The sequence below is a fragment of the Anolis sagrei genome, chromosome 6 (genome assembly GCF_037176765.1).
Source record: "Anolis sagrei isolate rAnoSag1 chromosome 6, rAnoSag1.mat, whole genome shotgun sequence".
NCBI classification, from domain to species: domain Eukaryota; kingdom Metazoa; phylum Chordata; class Lepidosauria; order Squamata; family Dactyloidae; genus Anolis; species Anolis sagrei.
The window spans coordinates 130,471,235-130,494,262 of record NC_090026.1 but is presented as its reverse complement, the minus strand read 5'-3'; the positions used below and the strand labels follow the sequence as shown (position 1 = coordinate 130,494,262).

Here is a 23,028-nt window from a genome sequence, read left to right as displayed (position 1 = left end):
ACCTGCATTTTTCAGCCTGGCTTGCCCTTATCCGACCCCAGTTCTTTCGGTGTTTCTCAACCTTCCAAATGTCACGACCCCTTAATCCAGTTCCTCATGTTGTGGTGACCCCCAACCATAACATTCCACAGATATATGAACCCGTTTTCCTAGTTTCCAATAGGCCTCACTACCTCTGAGGATGCTTGCCATAGATGCAGGCGAAACGTCAGGAGAAAATGCCTCTAGAACAGTGTTTCTCAACCCTCCTAATGCCACGACCCCTTAATACAGTTCCTCATGTTGTGGTGACCCCCAACCATAAAATTATTTTCATTGCTACTTCATAACTGTAATTTTGCTACTGTTATGAATCATCATGTAAATATCTGATATGCAGGATGTATTTTCCCACGATCAACAGAACATACTGGGCATTGACCTTGAGTTTGGGAGTTGTAGTTCAGCTACATCCAGAGAGCACTGTGGACTCAAACAATGATGGATCTGAACCAAACTTGGCAGAGGAACTCAATATGCCCAAATGTGAACACTAGTGGAATTTGGGAGAAATAGACCTTGACATTTGGGAGTTGTAGTTGCTGGGATTTATAGTTCACCTACAATCAAAGAACAGTCTGTGTCCCACTAATGATAGAATTGGGCCAAACTTCCCACACAGACCCCCATGACCAACAAACAATATTGTGTTTTCTGATAGTCTTTGGCAACCCCTCAGACACCCCCTCACGACCCCCCCAGGGGTCCCGACCCCCAGGTTGAGAAACGCTGCTCTAGAACATGGCCATATAGCCTGAAAAAACCCACAACAACCCAATTTACTTACTCCTTCACAACTGTAATTTTGCTCCTGTTATGAATCACAATGTAAACATCTGATATGCAGGATGTATTTTCATTCACTGGACTACATTTGGTACAAATACCCAATATGCCTAAATTGGAATACTAATCAGGTTGGGAGGGGGGATTGATGTTGTCATTTGGGAGTTGTAGTTGCTGGGATTTATAGTTCACCTACAATCAAAGAGCATTCTGAACTCCATCATGATGGGATTGAACCAAACTCGGCACACGGAACTCCAACAATCAATAGAAAATACTGGAAGGGTCTGGTGGGCATTGACCTTGAGTTTGGAGTTGTAGTTCACCTACATCCAGAAAGCACTGTGGACTCAATGATGGATCTGGACCAAACTTGGCACAAATACTTAATATGCTCGAATGGGAACTCTGGTGGAGTTTGGGGAAAATAGACCTTGACATTTGGGAGTTATAGTTGCAGGGATTTATAGTTCACCTACAATCAAAGAGCATTCTGCACTCCACCAATGATGGAATTGAACCACACAGAACTCCCTTGACAGAAACAGAAAATACTAGAAGGGTCTGGTGGGCATTGACCTTGAGTTTGGAAGTTGTAGTTCACCTACATCCAGAGAGCACTGTGGACTCAAACAATGATGCATCTGGACCAAACTTGGCACAAATACTTAATATGCTCGAATGGGAACTCTGGTGGAGTTTGGGGAAAATAGACCTTGACATTTGAGAATTGAACCAAACTGGGCACACAGACCTCGCATGTGCAACAGAAAATATTGGAAGTGTCTGGTGGGCATTGACCTTGAGTTTGGGAGTTGTAGTTCACCTACATCCAGAGAGCACTGTGGACTCAAAACAATGATGCATCCGGACCAAACTTGGCACAAATACTCAAAATGCCAGATGTGAATACTGGTGGAATTTGGGGAAAATAGACCTTGACATTTGGGAGTTGTAGTTGCTGAGATTTATAGTTCACCTACAATCGAGCATTCTGCACTCCACCAATGATGGAATTGAACCACACAGAACTCCCTTGACAGAAACAGAAAATACTAGAAGCGTCTGGTGGGCATTGACCTTGAGTTTGGAAGTTGTAGTTCACCTACATCCAGAGAGCACTGTGGACTCAAAACAATGATGCATCTGGACCAAACTTGGCACAAATACTTAATATGCTTGAATGGGAACTCTGGTGGAGTTTGGGGAAAATAGACCTTGACATTTGAGAATTGAACCAAACTGGGCACACAGAACTCCCGTGTGCAACAGAAAATATTGGAAGCATCTGGTGGGCATTGACCTTGAGTTTGGGAGTTGTAGTTCACCTACATCCAGAGAGCACTGTGGACTCAAAACAATGATGCATCCGGACCAAGCTTGGCACAAATACTCAAAATGCCAAATGTGAATACTGGTGGAATTTGGGGAAAATAGACCTTGACATTTGGGAGTTGTAGTTGCAGGGATTTATAGTTCACCTACAATCAAAGAGCATTCTGAACCCCCCCCCCCCCAAACTATAGAATTGGGCCAAACTTCCCACGCAGAACCCTGATGCTTTGAAGGGACTTGCTGGCGCGAGCCTCACTCCAGGCTCATCTGCTCTCCCTCGCCTGCACATGTGCACCATGCTGCCATGCGCAAGCACACCTACTCTCCCCTCCTCAATTGGAGTCTCATAAACAGCCCTCCCCTTGGCTGAGAGGCCGGCCAATCACAGCAGAGGTGGGATTTTGGTGGGAGGATTTGTGGTCTGTAAATCCTAAAAATCTCATTTATTTTTGCACCATTCCAGACATATTTTGGGATTTTATGCTTAGCATCATTTTGTAGGTTGAGAATACCTTTCCTCGGACACTTGGGGTCAGAAGTGTTTGGAACACTATAATATCCAAGTGTGTCTCTTCCTAAATATGCCTCTCTTGCTTCATGTGTTGTGTGTTGCACAGAGTACACTATTGCACAACCATGGGCCAACTTGCACCCTCCACGTGTTTTGGACAATGCCTTTACAATAATATACAATGAGACAGACAAACACAAACAAAGGCAAAGGCTTCTCCTTTCAGTTCTGGCTTCTGGAGGTGGGGCTCATCTCTGGCTCTGGGGAGGTGCTCTTCTCCATTTCCAAGCCAAGGAGCCTTCGTTGTCACCTCCAGGTTGTGTGGCCGGCGACTGCTTGGAGAGTCTCTTTGCCTTTTCCTGCCGAAGCAGTATCTATTTATCTACTCGTATTTGCATGTTTTCGAACTGCTAGGTTGGCCAGAGCTGTAGCTGACAGACAGGAGCTCACCCTGTGTCACAGATTTGAACTGCCAACCTTTAGGTCAGCAATTCAGCAGCACAAGGGTTTAACCCATTGCGCCACCATGACTCCAGGAATTGTGGAACCGAGCCTCAGCACGTGTCCAGAGCTGCTGCTGATATCGGCCAACCATTTCCAGAGTAGGGATTCAGAAAACATTATTGATACAGGCAGAAATACGTTCAGTTAAAAGCACTACAACGCTATTGTTAACAAGCTATGGATGTCTTGTTATTGTTATTAGTCGCAGCCACCTCTCCACAAAAGTCAACATTTACACGGAAATACAACATTGCCTGAGCTCCCAACCCTGCTATATGCCTGCGAAATGTGGACTGTCTACAGACGTCAACTTTTTAAACTGCCTGAGCTCTGCGAGTGCAGCATTTCTCCGATTGAAGCAGAGAGTGTTTGAGGTCCAGGACATCCGTAGGGATACCAAGGTGCTTGTTTATAAAGCTATTGTACTCCCAACCCTGCTATATGCCTGCGAAATGTGGACTGTCTACAGACGTCAACTTTTTAAACTGAAATACAACACTGCCTGAGCTCTGCGAGTGCAGCATTTCTCCGAATGAAGCAGAGAGTGTTTGAGGGCCGGGACATCCGTAGGGATACCAAGGTGCTTGTTTATAGAGCTATTGTCCTCCCAACCCTGCTGTATGCCTGCGAAACGTGGACAGTCTACAGACGTCACATGCAACTCCTGGAACTATTCCATCAGCGCTGCCTCTGAAAAATCCTGCAAATCTCTTGAGAAGACAAGCAGACAAATGTCAGCGTGCTGGAAGAAGCAAAGACCACCAGCATTGAAGCAGTGATCCTCCACCATTAACTCCGCTGGACCGGCCATGTTATCCGGATGCCCGACCACTGTCTCCCAAAGCAGTTGCTCTACTCCCAATTCAAGAACAGGAAATGTAATACTGGTGGAAAGCAAAAGAGATTGAAAGAAGGGCTCAAAGCTAACCTCAAAAACAGTGGGCATAGACACTGAGAACTGGGAAGCCCTGGCTCTTGAGTGCTCTAACTGGAGGTCAGCTGTGACCAGCAGTGCTGCGGAATTCAAAGAGGCACAAATGGAGGTTGAAAGAGTGAAATGTGCCAAGAGGAAGAAAGCGTGCCAAGCCAACTCTGACTGGGAGCGCCTTCCACCTGGAAACTGATGTCCTCACTGTGGGAGAACGTGTGGGCCAAGAATAGGGCTCCACAGCCACCGATGGACACACCACCAAGACACGACACTTGGAGGACCATATCCTCGGACTAATACATTTGTCTGCCTTGATTTGCAGGATTTTCCGGAGGCAGTGCTGATGGAATCGTTCCAGGAGTTGCATGTGACGTCTGTAGACAGTCCACGTTTCGCAGGCATAGAGCAGGGTTGGGAGGACAATAGCTTTATAGACAAGCACCTTGCTATTCCTATGGATGTCCCAATCCTCAAACACTCTCTGCTTCATTTGGAAAAATGCTGCACTCGCAGAGCTCAGGCGTTGTTGTATTTCAGTGTCAATGTTGACTTCAGTGGAGAAGTGGCTGCCACAGCAGGGTTGGGAGGACAATGGCTTTATAAACAAGCACCTTGCTATTCCTATGGATGTCTCGGTCCTCAAACACTCTCTGCTTCATTTGGGAAAATGCTGCACTTGCAGAGCTCAGGCAGTGTTGTATTTAAGAGAGATATTGACAAGCTGGAATGTGTCCAGAGGAGGGCGACTAAAATGATCAAGGGTCTGGAGAACAAGCCCTATGAGGAGCGGCTTAGGGAACTGGGCATGTTTAGCCTGAAGAAGAGAAGGCTGAGAGGAGATATGATAGCCATGTATAAATATGTGAGAGGAAGCCACAGGGAGGAGGGAGCAAGCTTGTTTTCTGCTTCCTTGGAGACTAGGACGCAATGGAGGAATGGCTTCAAACTACAAGAGAGGAGATTCCATCTGAACATGAGGAAGAACTTCCTGACTGTGAGAGCCGTTCAGCAGTGGAACTCTCTGCCCCGGAGTGTGGTGGAGGCTCCTTCTTTGGAAGCTTTTAAGCAGAGGCTGGATGGCCATTTGTCAGGGGTGATTTGAATGCAATATTTCTGCTTCTTGGCAGAATGGGGTTGGACTGGATGGCCCATGAGGTCTCTTCCAACTCTTTGATTCTATGATTCTATGATTTCAGTGTCAATGTTGGTTTTTGTAGAGAGGTGGCTGCCAAGGGAGCAGAAATTGTCAACATTTTCTAATGTTACACCATTAAGCTGTATTTCTGGCATTGGAGAGGGATTGGCTGGTGAGTGCTGGGACAGCACTTTGGTTTTCTGCATTGTAATAATAGGTTAGAAAAACTCCAGGCGCCGCTCCCTCCCCTGGCCTGCAGGTGGCGCTGCAGGGAAGCGCAGCAGACGCAGCAGCCTATGGCGCTCTTGCTCCGGAAGCAGCCGTGACTTCCTCCTCTCGGTGGTGCGTCCCACCACCCGCGCATGCGCAGGAGTGCCCCCCAGGCAGGAGAGCCCAGTGGTGGCAGGGAGACAAAGAGAGGCCGGTGGGTTGTCTTTCGGGTGAGTTGGGCCTTTGGGGTGCCTCCCTCAGTGGCCTCAATGCCTTGGCCTTATATCCATGAGTGTCTTCTATTTTAATATATTAATATAGTAAATATAATATTAATAATGTTGCAATATAATATATTCCATACCCTACAACTCATAATATAGTACAATATATTGTGTAATACTAATAGTTGTGTTTTATATATATTGTGGCCTAATAGTATAGCACAATCTAATAATATATAATAATATATAATAATATCATCATTGTGTATTATATATTACATGTAGTATTAGTAATAATACCACATGGGGTTTATATATCTGTATAATAGTAATAGTTGTGTTTTATATATATTGTGGTCTAATAATATAGCACAATCTAATCTATATATATAAAAATGCTCTGTGCATAATGAGTACCTTAAAAACAAAAGAACCAATGAACGAAATCACACCAAATTTGGCAACAAAACGTCTCACAACACAAGGAGTGACCATCACTCAAAAAAACCAAAACGATTTTGTCATTTGGGAGTTGTACCTGCTGGGATTTATAGTTCACCTACAATCAAGAGCATTCTGAACTCCACCAATGATGGAATTGAACCACACACAACTCCCTTGACAGAAACAGAAAATACTGGAAGGGTCTGGTGGGCATTGACCTTGAGTTTGGGAGTTGTAGTTCACCTACATCCAGACAGCACTGTGGGCTCAAACAATGATAGATTTGGACCAAACTTGGCACGAATATTCCATATGTCCAAATATGAATACAGATAGAGTTTGGGGGAAATAGACCTTGACATTTGGGAGTTGTAGCTGCTGGGATTCACAGTTCACCTACAATCAAAGACCATTCTGAACCCCACCAATGACAGAATTGGGGCAGACTTCCCACACAGAATCCCCATGACCAACAGAAAATACTTAAGGCCATCCAATCCAACTCCTTTCACCAGTGTAAGAAAACATAATCAAAGTCCTCCTGACAAAGAGCCATCCAGCCATAGATTACATAGATAGATAGATATGATACACACACACAGAAATATATAGTATCATAGCTTTGAAAGGGACCCCTAAAGAAGGACAATGATATGTTGCATGTTCCAGAGTAGGCAAACCAGACACTCTCCACATCAACACTGACAAAGAAACAGCAAGAAATACTGTTTACCCACAAGCAGAAAGGAATTACATATATTAGAAACCAATACTTTCTCATTACTTTATTTTCCAGATCACCAGACTGGGCCACAGCAACGCGTGGCAGGGGATGGCTAGTAGTATTAATATTAATTATAATATTAGTATTTAATAATATTATAAGAATAATACTAATATTGTGCTATGCTAATACTATAATGTATTGTATATGCATATAATATTGATAATAATATTGTACAATATAATAGAAATAATCCTTATTCCACAGAGACTCAAGAGGGTTCTCATTAGGTTCCTGCAATACAGCCCCATACTGCAGACAATGCAGGAAGGCATTGCAACACAGGCTTTGGAAATCTCTGTTTCAGAGGAAGGAACTGGCAAAACCATCTTTGAGACTTCGGTGCCTCGTAATAATAATAATAATACCTCACCTCACTACCTCTGAGGATGCTTGCCATAGATGCAGGCGAAACGTCAGGAGAAAATGCCTCTAGAACATGGCCATATAGCCCGAAAAAACCCATAAGAACTTAGTGATTCCAGCCATGAAAGCCTTCGACAATACATAATAATAATAATATTGTGTTGTCGAAGACTTTCATGGCCGGAATCAATGGGTTGCTGTGAGTTTTCCAGGCTGTGTAGCCATGTTCCAGAAGCATTCTCTCCTAACGTTTCACCCACATCTCTGGTTGGCATCCTCAGAGGTTGTGAGGTCTGTTGGAAACTAGGAAAATGCGGTTTATATATCTGTGGGATGTCCAGGTTGGGAGAAAGAACCCTTGTCTTCTTGAGGCAAGTATGAATGTTGCAATTGGCCAGCCTGGCCAATTGACCAACTGTTAGGAATTGTGGGAGTTGAAGTCCAAAACACCTGGAGGGAGGGCTGAAGTTTGCCCCTGGCTGATTTAACACGTTTGACATTTAGGAAGTGACACCCAAAATTCCACCATCGACATTTACATTTTGTCTCCTGAATGCAAAGAGAAACAAGAATATGTTTAATCTACTTAAATATTGTTCCTTGCTTTAATCCAGAGGAAGAAATGGATAATAGACTTTTATTGTTATTGTTATTGTTATTCTCCCCAAGATTCCTAATGTGGGCAATTGACTCCTTTTTCCCCCCAATGTATTTCAGGGAAGGTGATTCTCTGGGTCGTGGTTTTAAAATGTATGTGTATTCCATGATGATGTTGCTTGTTGTTTATGTTTTGGTTTTATTTTTGCTGCAATATGTTGTCCAGGAGATGGTGGCGGGGTATTAATAAAGATTATTATTGGGCTGTTGTAGGTTTTTCCGGGCTATATGGCCATGTTCTAGAGGCCTCTAGACCATGGCCATATAGCCCGGAAAAACCTACAACAACCCAGTGATTCCGGCCATGAAAGCCTTCAACAATACAAAGATTATTATGATTATGATTATTATTATTCCAAAAATCAGAATAAAGTGATGTATGTGACATATATGTAATACAGATAATAATAATAATGATAATTTTATTTCTTACTTGGCTCTTCTCACTGCTCAAAGTTACAACACTGCTAAACACATAATGTTGGGTTACAACACTGCTAAACACATAATCAAAACACATAATTATTTAAAAACACTCTGTAAAATACACATATTAAAACATATTTCCATAAAATGCGCATTAAAATACACAAAACAAAAGTTAGACATAGAGTTGAAGTTTAGGGTTAGTCTGAATATTTTTATGGCATTTTAGGTTAATGTATGTGACAACTGGGCCGTTAGTGATATCAGAGAGGTGTGAGTTAACTGCAGAAAATGCTTCAGCTGTGCTTCATAAAAAGACTTGTTTACTACACCTTGAAAATGCTGGTTTATTATCAGCAAAGGTCTGTTTTTTATACCTGTTTTATATATGTACATATAGGCAGTCCCCAAGGAAGAGAAATCAATTCCTGGAAGAGTTATTATCAGGGGAAAGGAGTCTCCAATGAAGCTTTATCCCCAAATCCTTGTTTCCAAAGCAATCAAATTCTTCAAAATGCAATTCTCACAGGCACAGAAAGTGAGGTGAAATCCCCTGAAGCGGGGCACAGGTAGCAAAGGGAACACCCCAGGGGTCTTAGTAATAATATATAAAACTTTATTTTTATTCCACCCTATCCGGAGGGATTCAGGGCAGATTAACCGTTCCCTATGAGAATGACAATAATGATATTAATACAGCTTGGAGGGAGCCCCAAAGGCCATCTAGACTGACCCCCTCTGCCACAAAGGAAGACATAATAATAATAATAATAATAATAATAATAATAATAATAATAATTAGAGCTAGAAGGGAATGTCACGATGCCAGGGCTCTGCTGGTATGCAGGCAGAGGTAAACCAAAACAAACACCCAGCTTGTGTCAACTAAAGCAGCACTTACTGTCTGACTGTTTTCATAGTCCAAATATAAAAAAACATAGCACTCAGCCACAGAATATACAAAGAAAGACCGGTAGGAAACGCCAATGCAGGTTCGGGAGAACACCGTAGTCAAAAAGTTCAGTCCGGTAGTCAAACGCTGAGAGTTCAATGACTAAAGTCCAAGGATCAAAAGTCTATACCGTAGTCAGTAGCCAGTCTGGAGATTCAAAGTTTCAAGAGTTCAGGAGACAGGTCAGGATACCGAAAATCCACAAACCTGGGGGGAAACCCAGCAGCATACACAGCCAAATAGGACAAATACTTTTCTTGCAAAAATCTGTTTTCTAGCTCCTTATATCCATTTAAACCCACATGCATCCTATCTCTTGCATGTCCCCACCCTTAATTGCTTTTGCCTGCAAATTCTTACTTTCAGATTACTCTGCCCTTTAATAACAACAACAACAACAACAACGATAATAACAATAATAATAATATTTATTTATACCCTGCCGCCATCTCCCCGAAAGAGACTTGGGACGGCTAACATGAGGCCATTAGAACTAGGACTGACATTAACCCCTTCCATCACCTGCTGCTAGGCCTGATAACACCAACCACCATCAACTGTGGAACATGATACATAACAAGGAACCCTAAAGGGCACCCAGACTGACCCCCTTCTGCCAAATTCTTCAAAATGCAATTCTCACAGGGACAGAAAGTGAGGTGAAATCTTCTGAAGTTGGGCACAGGCAGCAAAGGAAACACCATGGAGGCGATCACACTTCCCTATGTGATCCAAAGCTAAAACATATATTTTAATATAATAAATGACCCAGGCCTGCTATAGGTTAATCTCAACCGTCTCTGTTTTCTTCTTGTCCCACCTAGGAGGCTAGCAATGGAGCGCAAGGCCAGGAAGGCGAATTCCCCGCAGCCGTTGCAGCCCTCCTTCCCTCGCCAGCGGATCTTCAACGGAAGGAAGCGGGCCCAACCCGGAGAGGGCTCTGCCCGGTCTGCAGCTGAAGCCAAGCGCGGCTTTCCTGACTCGCCCGGGGCCCGACTGCTGCGCCTGGAGCGCAAAGTGGCAGCGGCGGAGGAGAGGTGGGCCGGCTGCGAGAAGAACGTGGTGGAGATGGGGAGCCAGCTGGAGGGGAGGCTGGCTGCGCTTGGCACCTTGATGGAGGAGAACGGCCTGCTCCAGAGGAGGCTGGAGAACCTGGAGAACCTGCTGAAGAACCGCAACTTCTGGATCCTGAGGTTTCCACCGGGCAGCAATGGGGAAACCCCGAAGGTAACGGAGCCAAGAGGGTTGCAAGCTGAAGGAGGGAGTGCTGGGGACAAGAAGGCCGCTGGCAAGGTCCATGACATTCTTGCAAAGCCGCTAGTAAAATGCAGGTTAGGCTAAGGCAGGCATGGGCCAACTTCTGGAGGTGAATTTGGACACTAACACCTATCAGACCAACAAGTGACCATCACTCATAAAAACACTGGAAAACACAGCAGAAGGGACTTAAAAAGCTAAAAAGAAAATAGAAATACATTACAACGCATGCACAAAACCACTTATATACAAATATACACATATATACACACACAAAACATATATACACAGACTGGGCCACAGCAACACGTGGCAGGGGATGGCTAGTCTATATAAATATCAATATAATATTGATTTGTGGGATTAACGTAACTAAAAAACCACTGGGTGAATTTGGACACAAGACACCTATCAGGCCAACAAGTGACCATCACTCATAAAAACTGAAAAACACAGCGGAAGAGACTTAAAAAACCAAAAAATAAAAAAATACATTACAACGCATGCTCAAACCCACATATATACACATATACACAGGTGTGTGTGTGTGTGTGTGTGTGTGTATACACACACAAGATATTGTATTATAGCAGTGGTTCCCAACCTTTGGACTTCAGCTCTAACAGTTCCTAACATCTGGTAATATTATATTATTATATTGTTATATTATTGTATAGTGGAGATGATGTATAATAACAATATGATTATATATAGTCGTATTGTTATTATATATTATCTTTGTAATGCAATAATATAACAATATATTATTGTATAATAATAATAATAATATAACACTATATTATTGTATTATCTTTATGATACAATAATATAACAATATTATTTTTGGCTTATTTGTGATTTCAATCTATATGTATTTTAACTTGTTATTAGATGTTGTTTTTAGATGGTACTATTAGCAGTGGATCCTTGGTGTAAGCCGGTCTGAGTCCCTCTACGGAGGTTGAGAAGATCAGGATATAAAAGTTTTAAATACACACACACACACACATATATACACACACACAAAATACTTATGCACTGACTGGGCCACAGCAATGCATGGCAGGAGACAGCTAGTTTCCAGTAACAATTTAACTAGAAATGCCTCTTCTATCCATTGGCTCCTCCTCTTCCTCCTGGAGAGAAGAGAACAGTGGAGGGCTGTTAAGAGGGGCCTTTGAGGGCTTTCCCACATCTTTATCCATGGCTTGAAAGATGGAATGGAGGGCCTCCTGATCCAGTTTGCAAGTGACACCAAGTTGGGAGGGAGAGCTCAAACCCTGGAGGACAGGATCGTTACCCAAAAGGACCGTGAGAGATTAAGGAGATGGGCTGAAATGAACAGACATGTATTTCAATAGGGAGACTCATCTATATAAATGAAAATGTAAGGTTCGTTTGTGGGATTAACATAACTCAAAAACCACTGGATGAATTGACACCAAATTTGGACACAACACCCCTAACAGACCAATGAGTGACCATCACTCATAAACCCTCCCAAAAACAGTGGAAAGGACTTAAAACCCCTCAAAAGCTAAATGATGAAATGCTAAATGACAATACAGAAAAAAGGAAGGAAGGAAGGGGAGAAAGAAGGAAGAAAGGAAAGAGAAGGAAGCATGGAAGCAAAGAGCAAAGGAAGAGGTAGAGAAGGAAGAAAGGAGAGAAAGGAAAAGAAAAGGGGGGAAGAAAAGAAAGCGGTAGAGAAGGAAGGAAGGAGAGAAGGAAAGGAAAAAAGGAAAGGAAGGAAAGGGAGTGAAGGAAGAAGGGAAAGAAAGGGGAAGGGAAGACAGAAGGAAGGGTGGAAGCAAAAAGCAAATATAGGAAGGAAAGAGGTAGAGAAGGAAGAAAAGAGAGAGGAAAAGAAAAAGGGAAGGAAAGAAAGGGGTAGAGAAGAAAGGAAGGAAAGAAGGAAAGGGAGCGATGGAAGGAGGGAAGGAGGTAGAAAAGGAAGAAAGGAAGGAAGGAGGGAGGGCAGGAAAGAAGGAAAGACAGAAGGCAGGATGGAAGCAAAAAGCAAAGGAAGGAAAGAGGTAGAGAAGGAAGGAGAGAAAGGGAAGGAAAAGAAAAAGAGAGGAAGAAAAAAGGTAGAGAAGGAAGGAAGGAGAGAAAGAAAAAAAAGGAAGGAAGGAAAGAGGGAGCAAAGGAAGGAGGGAAAGAAGGAGGGAAAGAGGGAGGGAAAGTTGGCCACAGCAACGCGTGGCGGGTACAACTAGTATGTCAATAAAAATGAAATGCGGAGCTGTAGGATGGGGAGACACCCCACTTGAAAACAATCCATGGGAACGGGACTTAGGAGTCCAAGCTGCACCCAGCTCAACCTGTATGGCCTCCTTGTTCCTTCAGGTGCCAGTGACTTTCAACGACACGTCGGTCAGCTTCAACGCACAGGAGTGGGGAAACCTGGAGGAGTGGCAGAAGGAGATGTTCAAGGTGGTCATGAGGAGCAACTATGAGATGCTGGTCTCCCTGGGTAAGGAGAACCGGGGCCTTTGTTCCTTTTTCAAGTGAATGAAAAGTTTTCAGTTTTTCTAAAAAAAAATTCCAATGTACCTTCTTTCATCCATCTTGGCCAAGTTCATAATTTTGACCCTCCAATATCAGCTTATACTCGAGTCAATACACTTTCCCAGTTTTTTGTGGTAAAATTAGGTGCCTTGGCTTCTTTTCGGGTTGGCTTATACTCGAGTATATACGGTAATTTGAAGTAACAGCAAAGCAGTGTTGTGATCTCTTTCTCTGGTCAGACGATGCCATTTCCAAGCCCACGTTCCTGTCCCAGATCGAACGCGGGGAAGATCCAAGCGCGAAGGAGGCCGGCGACTTGGAAGAGGAAGACATACCTGTAGATCCCGGCTGCTCAGGTGTGTTTTTGTCCCATTTTGATGCCAGGTTTGTTTTAATGCAGTCCTCCAACATGACTCTATGGCAGGCATGGGCCAACTTGGGCCCTCCCTCCAGGTGTTTTGGGCTTCAACTCCCACAATTCCTAGCAGCCGGTAGGCTGCTAGGAATTGTGGGAGTTGAAGTCCAAAACACCTGGAGGGAGGGCCCAAGTTGGCCCAAGCCTGCCATAGAGTCATGGGAAAGTTTCTGCGTCTGCGGAGGACAAAACAAGCCACTGACTCTGTTTTTCTTCTTTTCCTCGGGGCAGGTTCCTCCGTGATTGTTGTGAACGCGGCTTCCTGGGGCCAAGAAGACGAGAAAGAAGAGGAAGATGGCCCTGGGACGGTGTTTTTGGAGGTCGCAAGCCCTGGTGGGTTCTCTGCCTGGATCTGTTGCCCAGTAGAAATGTGTGATCCATGGTTCTAAAGTACTTACAAAACTAGAGGGTGCTGGTGCTTTGTTTCTAAAGTGTTTCTAAAGTTTTGGTGGTGAAAATTTAAGAATTCTAACAAAACTATTATTATTGCCATCTGGCAGACGTTACAGGGAGACAAAGAAAAGGACAAACAGACAGAGAGACAGCTTTATCCTATAGCTATGGCTAAGTTGAAGTCTATGGTTTCGCATTGACGTGGCAATGGCGGCTTTGCTGTGGTGGTGGGGCTATGGAGGGATGGCTGTATTGCAGTGTTTCTCAACCTGGGGGTCGGGACCCCTGGGGGGGTCGCCAGGGGTTGCCAGAGGGGTCACCAAAGACCATTAGAAAACACAGTATTTTCTGCTGGTCATGGGGGGTTCTGTGTGGGAAGTTTGGCCTAATTCTATCATTGGTGGGCTTCAGAATGCTCTTTGGTTGTAGGTGAACTATAAATCCCAGGAACTACAGCTCCCAAATGTCAAGGTCTATTTCCCCTAAATTCCACCAGTGTTCACATTTGGGCATATTGAATATCCGTGCCAAGTTTGATCCAGATCCATCATTGTTTGAGTCCACAGTGCTCTCTGGATGTAGGCGAACTACAACTCCAAAACTCAAGGTCAATGCCCACCAAACCCTTCCAGTATTTTCCGCTGGTCATGGGAGTTCTGTGTGCCAAGTTTGGTCCAATTCCATCGTTGGTAGAGTTCAGAATGCTCTTTGAATGTAGGTGAATTATAAGTCCCAGCAACTACAACTCCCAAATGACAAAATCAATCCTCCCATCCCAACCCCACCAGTATTTAAATTTGGGCATATTGGGTATTTGTGCCAAATTTGGTCCAGTGAATGAGAATATATCCTGCATATCAGATATTTACATAACGATTCATAACAGGAGCAAAATTACAATTATGAAGTAGCAATGAAAATAATTTAATGGCTGGGGGTCACCACAACATGAGGAACTGTATTGAGGGGTCGCGGCATTAGGAACGTTGAGAACCCCTGCTGTATTGTTTTTTGAAAACCAGAATCTTCATAATCTTTTGGAGAAAAATGGCATTCACGACCATTTGAAAATCATGCCCTTTTGTAAAAATATGATCTGCCAGAGCCAAAAACACATTGGAGTAAAATCTTCTCTTCGGTGGTATATAACCTTATGTATTCATGCAAGGCAATTTGGTTTTCAGTTGTTAGACTGATAACCTGGTTGTCTCTGGTCTGTTAGGAACAGAGAGTATGCCAGTGCACAAAATATAGCAGTTTTTCAGAAATGTTTTTTTTTTCAGTCCAAAAACATCTTCTCTCCCATAAAACATCTTGCTTCTATATCTTGCTCTCAAGAGACAAAAATAAAGTATTTTATATATGTAAGATATCTTAATAAATATTTTTTTTAAAAGAGACAAAAATGAAGTTAAAAGTAACACATCTGGTTTACTCACAACCTTCATGTATTCAGCATACAGGTACAAACTTGTCAATCCACTTACAGTAGGATTGAAGTAGTTTTTCTGTGCAGATAACACAGGGCATCGTTCTTTTGCTCTTAACAATCTGAGAGTCTAATGGAGTATGACCTCTAAAATGGAGTCTGAGCTCTGAGCAGTCTCAGATCTGATCATGTGCTCTGCAGCCCCTCCCACAACCTCAAGAAACCTGGAGTAAAGGGAAAGAAAGCTGCAATGGAGTCTGAGCAGTCTCAGATCTGATCATGTGCTCAGCAGCCCCTCCCACAACCTCAAGAAACCTAGAGTAAAGGGAAAGAAAGCTGCATACCAGAACATGCATACAATAAGTAAGCAACAGGATTATAGATAAACAAATTATTTATTTATTTACTTTACTTGTATACCGCACTCTCTCAGCCCGTAGACTTGAAGAAGGTTGGTATTTCGAGCAGTTGTTTTGTTGTGTATACTGGGGAAGGCCTTTTATTTTGTTGTGCAATAGCACAATGACAACCAAGCTATTCTATTCTGTTCAGCAGCGGAATGTGCTGCCTTGGATCATGTCAGAGTCTCTTTCTTTGGAGGTTTTTAAGCAGAGGCTGGATGGCCATCTGTCGGGAGGGTTTGGATTGTGTCTTCCTGCATGACAGGGTTGGATTGGGTGGCCCTTGGGGTCTCATCCAGCTCTAGGATTCTATGAAATGCACTAAGACCTGTGGGAAAACAATCCATGGTTTCACTTACCCGCAATCCCTGGCGTTCCTTGCCTTTTCAGTGCCTTTGCACACCTGGGCAAACTTCATCCCTCCCTCCAGGTGTTTTGGACTTCAACTCCCACAATTCCTAACAGCCTACCGAGAGCTGAAGTTGGCCCAGGTTTCTGTCTCCTCCTTGCTGTCTTGCCTTCCTTCCCAGTGACCTCTCCCTTCCTTCCTCCATCTCCGCTCAGACGATGCCATTTCCAAGCCCGAATTCCTTTGCCACATCGAAGGAAGCGACGAACCAAGTGCGAAGGATCCAGATGACTTGGAAGAGAGTGACATGCCCGTGGATCCCAGCTGCTCAGGTGCACTTTCGTTACGACTTTGACCGCAGTTTGCAATGCTGTGTTTCTTTTCATTCATATATTTAGTTCCCTGAATTCGATCATTTTAGGGCTGACCTGGGCCAACTTCGGCCCTCCCTCCAGGTGTTTTGGACTGCTCTCAATAGCAGTAATGTTGACTCCTTAATTGGTGTTGGTAAACGTAAGGAGCCTTGTGTTGACTTCCTTCCTAACGTAAGAAACCTTGTAAACATGTCCTCAACTTATAGCGGTAATGTTGGCTCTCCTTAATTGGTGTTGATAAACGTAAGGAGCCTTATGTTGACTTCCTTCTTAACGTAAGAAACCTTGTAAACATGTCCTCAACTTAATAGCGGTAATGTTGACTCTCCTTAATTGGTGTTGATAAACGTAAGGAGTCTTGTGTTGACTTCCTTCTTAACGTAAGAAACCTTGTAAACATGTCCTCAACTTAATAGCGGTAATGTTGACTCTCCTTAACGGGTGTTGGTAAACGTAAGGAGCCTTGCGTTGACTTCCTTCTTAACGTAAGAAACCTTGTAAACATGTCCTCAACTTATAGCGGTAATGTTGACTCTCCTTAATTGGTGTTGATAAACGTAAGGAGCCTTGTGTTGACTTCCTTTTTAACGTAAGAAACCTTGTAAACATGTCCCCAACTTATAGCGGTAATGTTGACTCTCCTTAATTGGTGTTGGTAAACGTAAGGAGCCTTGCGTTGACTTCCTTCTTAACGTAAGAAACCTTGTAAACATGTCCTCAACTTATAGCGGTAATGTTGACTCTCCTTAATTGGTGTTGATAAACGTAAGGAGCCTTGCGTTGACTTCCTTCTTAACGTAAGAAACCTTGTAAACATGTCCTCAACTTATAGCAGCAATGTTGACTCTCCTTAATTGGTGTTGGTAAACGTAAGGAGCCTTGTGTTGACTTCCTTCTTAACGTAAGAAACCTTGTAAACATGTCCTCAACTTATAGCAGCAATGTTGACTCTCCTTAATTGGTGTTGGTAAACGTAAGGAGCCTTGCGTTGACTTCCTTCTTAACGTAAGAAACCTTGTAAACATGTCCTCAACTTATAGCGGTAATGTTAATTCTCCTTAATTGGTGTTGATAAGCGTAAGGAACCTTGCGTTGACTTCCTTCTCAACGTAAGAAACCTTGTAAACATGTCCTCAACTTAAAGAACCATTGTTTTTGATAAACACATTTTTTCAGTTAATCATGTCTCTCTGGTAATCAGTGTCAGCAGTTCAGCGTCTTTTAATTACAGTCCACAAATTCTTCCTTACCTTCTTGTAGTTTTCCAGGCTTCAGCTTGGGATGGCCTACGTAGACCCCAACCATACATCTCTCATACAATTCTATTCAAATCATCATATTTCATGACTGTAGGCTGTTAGTCATTGTGAGAATTGAGTTCCAAACCACCTGGAGGGAGGGTCGAAGTTGGCCCAGGCCTGAACTAGAAGTTTTTAGTGTGGTTCAGTTGCCATCTTCCATTGAGGTGAGTCTCTGTGCTTCTCCCTTCCTTTGCCGGCAGGTTCCTCCATGATCATTGTGAATGCGGCTTCCTGGGGGAGAGGAGACGGCAAAGAGGAAGTGGCAGCCATCTTGGCTTTGCAGGAAGACAGTCAAGGGGCGGCTCTTTTGGAGGACTCAAGCCCTGGTGAGTTGTCTACCTTGATATTTAATCCACAGATACATTAAACCAGGCCTGGGCCAACTTAGGCCCTCCAGGTGTTTTGGACTTCAACTCCCACAATTCCTAACAGCCGGTAGGCTGTGAGGAATTGTGGGAGTTGAAATCCAAAACACCTGGAGGGCCTAAGTTTGCCCGTGCCTGCATTAAACCATTAATGGTGGACCATTACGTGGATGGCAAGCACCAGCCTCTCCCCTGGATTTCTTCCACATCCTCATATTTCATCCATTTCCTCTGCACTCAAAATGACAACAATAAGTGGTGCATTATTGCTTCCTTTTACCATTTTTGGATGTACCTGTGATTCTAAGATACCCCCATTTTTAGAGATGTCTATATGGAGGGAAACGTGCACGTTAAGAGTTGAAGAAATGGGGGCACCAAAATCATTTAAGTGCTCAATTCCTTCCCTCTCTGTTCATTTCCTTCCTTCCTTCCTGACTTGAATGCAATATTCCTGCTTGTTGGCAGAATGGGATTGGACTGGATGGCCCATGAGGTCTCCTCCAACTCTTTGATTCTATGATTCCTTTCTTTCTCCCTAACCTACTTTTCTTCCTTCCCCATTTCCTACCTCTCTTTAGTCATGTATTTCTCTCTTTTTCCTTCCTTTCCTTCCTGACTTCTTTCTCCTTCCCTTTTTTACTTTCTTCTTTCATTCTTTCCACCTTCCTCCTTCCCTCTTCTTCCTTCCTTCTTCCTTCTTTATCTTTCATCCTCCTCCCTTCTTCCTATCTTCTTCCTCCCTTTCTTCCTCTTCTTCCTCCCTACTGCCTTCCCTTTCTTCTTTCTTCTCTCTTTCCTGTTTCTCCATTCCTCTTTCTTTCTTTCTTTCTTTCTTTCTTTCTTTCTTTCTTTCCCTCTCTCTTTCACCCTACTTCCCTCCCATCATCCCTCTCCTGTCTTCCCCCTCCTTCTTTACCTTCCCTCTCTCCTTCCCTTTTTCCTGCTCCTTCCTTCCTTCCTTCCTTCCTTCCTTCCTTCCTTCCTTCCTTTTTTCTTCTCTTTTTCCTCCGTTTCTCCTTCCCTCTTTCCTGCTTCTCTCTCTCTCTCTTTCACCCTGCCTCCCTCCCATCATCCCCCTCCTGTCTTCCTCCTTCTTTACCTTTCCCCCTCTTTCCCTTTTTTCTGCTTCTTTCTTTCTTTCTTTCTTTCTTTTTCTTCTCTCTTTCCTCCATTTCTCCTTCCCTCTTTCCTGCTTCTTCCTTTCTCTCTCTCTCTCTTTCACCCTACTTCTCTCCCATCTTCCCCCTCCTGTCTTCCTCCTTCTTTACCTTCCCTCCCTTCCTCCTTCCATTTTTCCTGCTTTTCCTTCCTTCCTTCCTTCCTTCCTTCCTTCCTTTCTTCCTTCCTTTCTTTCTTTCTTTCTTTTTCTTCTCTCTTTCCTCTGTTTCTCCTTCCCTCTTTCCTCCTTCTCTCTCTCTTTCACCCTACTTCCCTCCCATCATCCCCTCCTGTCTTCCTCCTTCTTTACCTTCCCTCCCTCTTTCCCTTTTTTCTGCTTTCTTTCTTTCTTTCTTTCTTTCTTTCTCCCTCTCTCTCTCTTTCACCCTACTTCCCTCCCATCATCCTGTCTTTCTCCTTCTTTACCTTTCCTCCCTCCCTTTTTCCTGTTTCTTCTTCCTTCCTTCCTTCCTCCCCCCCCCCCTCTCTCTCCTTTTCACCCCTTCGTTTGTTTGTTTGTTCCTTCCATCCTTTTCTCCCTCCTTCCCAGGGGGCACATGTTGTGCAGGTCTACTCTATGCCTTCCTCTGCCATTCTTGGCCTGGCGTCTGTTCTGACCCTGTCCCCACACATTGCTTCCCTTTGCTGCTCTGTTTCATGTGGTTTCCTTTCTTCCCCGAAGATCTCCCCTCGAGCCGGGACGTGGGGTCGCAGGTCAAGCAGGAACTGGAGGAGAAGCCCATCAAGGAAGAGCCCTTGTCCCCTGGGAGCCCCACTGACGACGGTGAGCCCAACCATTTTGGGGATTTTTTTGTGGGGGGAATCAGGGCCATGGACTTTCACACCTGCGCTCTATGGAACCTGTTTGGTAGTTTGTGTTGCACTCCAGGACAGGAAAAGCCCTCTGACTTTAAACACCACACCGCTGGATGGAAAACAATCTTTTTATTGAAGGTAATTAAAAAGCAGTAAGGTACAAAAGCACTTTAGAGAAATAGGTAAATCCAATTAGCTAGGAAGATAAGCAGGGACAAAGTAGTCCAGGGTAATAGTCCAGCAAAGTCCATAAGAACAAAGTCAAGACTTCCCAAATAAAATGCAAGAAATCCAAAGCCGGTCTGAGTCCCTTTACGGAGGTGAGAAGATCGGGATATAAAAGTTTTAAATAAATAAATAAATAAATAAGACATGAATATAAAAGATTAGAATCCAAGAATCAAAACCATGGAACAAAGGCACTGAAAACATGAATTTTCTAAGCAAAGCTTCTATGAACAAGGACGAGATCTTGACTTGATTCCAAACGTTGCTTCATCTGACTACATATCCTGTACTTGAGACTTTTATCTCCTCGTTAGCTATGTCTCTAGTACTCAGAAATTGGTTTCCCTTTAGCTGAGAATTTCTTATCTTTTTCTCTCGGAGCCTGGCAGAATGCCGAAGCCACTGTTTGGCTCTCCTGTTTTGACTGATTTCCTTGCATCTATCTATTTGCTCATTATTTATTTATTTTATTTACAGTATTTATATTCCGCCCTTCTCACCCCACAGGGGACTCAGGGCGGATTATAATATACACATATATATGGTAAACATTCAATGCCAAAGACACACAACAGATATAGACAAACAGTCAGAGGCTATTTAACTTTTTCTGGCCGCCAGGGGAGCTGTCACTTTCATCGTATCGTCCATCTGCAACACTGATGAAGTACTTCCGCATTCCCCGCATGCTTTTTGTGCTGGAGTGCTTTGTGGAGTCTTTTTTATGGCCTCGTAATTTTTTTTAAATTAGCCTCCCCACACATAGGTGGTACCTAATTTTTCTACTTGACAGATGCCAACTGTCTTTCGTATTGCAAAGGTTGACAACAAACTACACAATTGGTTGGAAGCTCACTCCGACCCGGGCTGACTTCGAACTCATAACCTTGTGGTCAGAAGTGATCTTAATGCAACTGACACTTAGACAGCTGCGCCACAGTCCTTGTGCATTAACTTTTGCAGTTGGGCCAGGTGCCGAGCTGTTTTCATGTTTCCTATCATGGGAACTCTCTGGTAACAATTCAGAAAGCACACAATCATGCCCACACTCCTCAAGGGCATTCTCATGGGAAACTACACTTTGAAGAGGGATCTCCTGGTCATTGTCTGCATCCAGATCACCGGCCAAACCATTGCCATCTTGAAACACATCTTGAAACTCATTGACATCACTCCCCACATCCAGAGCACCCTGATCCTGAAACACAATCACAGGCTGAGCTCCAACAGTTTGGATGAGCGGACAGCTCCCTTCTCCCCCATCAAAATAGTGCCTTCTTGTGTTTGCATCAGTGTACTGCAGTATGAGGTTGATTTGTCAGGTCCTGGCCCTGAAGGGGGAGGATTTTTCAGTGGAAACCCCACCCGTATTTTAAGTTGGAGAATTAAGGCTCTGCATGCCAAGTCTGGTCCAGATCCAGCAACCCATGTAGGAACCTTTGTGGAACAAACATACATATATGTTCACACCTATTTAGAGATTTTGATGCATTTGCTTTGTAAACAGTTGCCTTGAGTCATGTTTGTTGTGAGTTGCCAGGACTCCCTATACAGGGAGAAAGGTGGGATCCAACTAGTAATTAAGTACCTACTGTATTCATGGATTTGGAGCATGGCTTGGATTGCACATGCTGAGTGTAACTGGCAATCTGTGGCCATAGGCCGCATGGCTCAACACCCTTCCTGACTTGCCCTTTCTCACTCCCAGAGTCCTTTATTCCGGTCTGCATCAAGCAAGAGGAAGAGGAGCAGGAGGAGCAGAGCATGGAAGACCAACCATACCTGGTTTACTTTGGTGAGTGCTGCGCAATGACACAGACCCTGTTTGCAGGGAGGGTGATCGCCGTTATCACACAGATAACGCCGTTATACACCTAAAACTCATCCGTGTTGGGTCCGTCTGCACTGCCGAATGATCCTGCTGTGAATCCACTTTAACTGCTTGGCAAACTCTGGGATTCAGCGTTTAATGTATAACTCAGAGTTTTCCAAGCGTCCATGTTTGGCCAGGCCTCCTTTCATGCCACAACCATTCAGCCTTACTAGCAAACCAGAGGTTAAATCAGGCATGGGCAAACTTTGGTCCTCCAGGTGTTTTGGAGTCCAACTCCCACCATTCCTCACAGCCTCAGGCCCCTTCCTTTTCCCCCTCAGCCGCTAAAAACACACAAAAAACCCCAGCAGAATGGACTTCAGAACCCCACAAAATAAACCATATATACATATACACATGCACACATATATAGACACACACACATATATGCAAGCACACACAAATATACACATATACATACACCTATATGCATATACACATACATACAATATAAACACACATATATGCATGTACACAAGCACACACATATACACGATATACACATACACATATAAACACAGAAATATACATATACACGTGCACACATACATACAAACACACATGTATATGCAAGTACACAAATATACACATACAGTATACACACATTCATATACACCTATACACACACATACACACACACATATACACATATATGCATTTACACATATAAACACAGTATACACACATACATATACACCTACACACATATGCATATACACATACATATACATGTATATATACACATATATGCATATACACAAGCACACACATTTACACAATATACATATACACATATAAACACAGAAATATACATATACACATGTACACATACATGCAGACACACATATATA

The 23,028-nt window shown here is 43.5% G+C and overlaps 1 protein-coding gene across 6 annotated transcripts in view; it reads left to right on the top strand.

Annotated features, from left to right (window-relative positions):
• Positions 1–23,028, top strand: part of LOC132779055 (zinc finger protein 777-like) — a 29,675-nt gene that overhangs the window by 73 nt on the left and 6,574 nt on the right. For 2 of the 6 annotated variants that reach the window (XM_060782716.2, XM_060782721.2), the window contains exons 1-9: positions 5,583–5,665; positions 10,129–10,531; positions 12,911–13,037; positions 13,312–13,428; positions 13,719–13,820; positions 16,275–16,391; positions 17,935–18,060; positions 19,943–20,044; positions 22,013–22,099. In XM_060782716.2, coding sequence (XP_060638699.2) covers positions 5,604–5,665; positions 10,129–10,531; positions 12,911–13,037; positions 13,312–13,428; positions 13,719–13,820; positions 16,275–16,391; positions 17,935–18,060; positions 19,943–20,044; positions 22,013–22,099 — 1,243 coding nt within the window. In that variant the 5' untranslated portion in view covers positions 5,583–5,603. Of the gene's footprint in view, positions 1–5,582; positions 5,682–10,128; positions 10,532–12,910; positions 13,038–13,311; positions 13,429–13,718; positions 13,821–16,274; positions 16,392–17,934; positions 18,061–19,942; positions 20,045–22,012; positions 22,100–23,028 lie in introns of those variants that run through there. The other 4 variants (XM_060782718.2, XM_060782717.2, XM_067470416.1 and 1 more) reach the window with 4 other exon arrangements.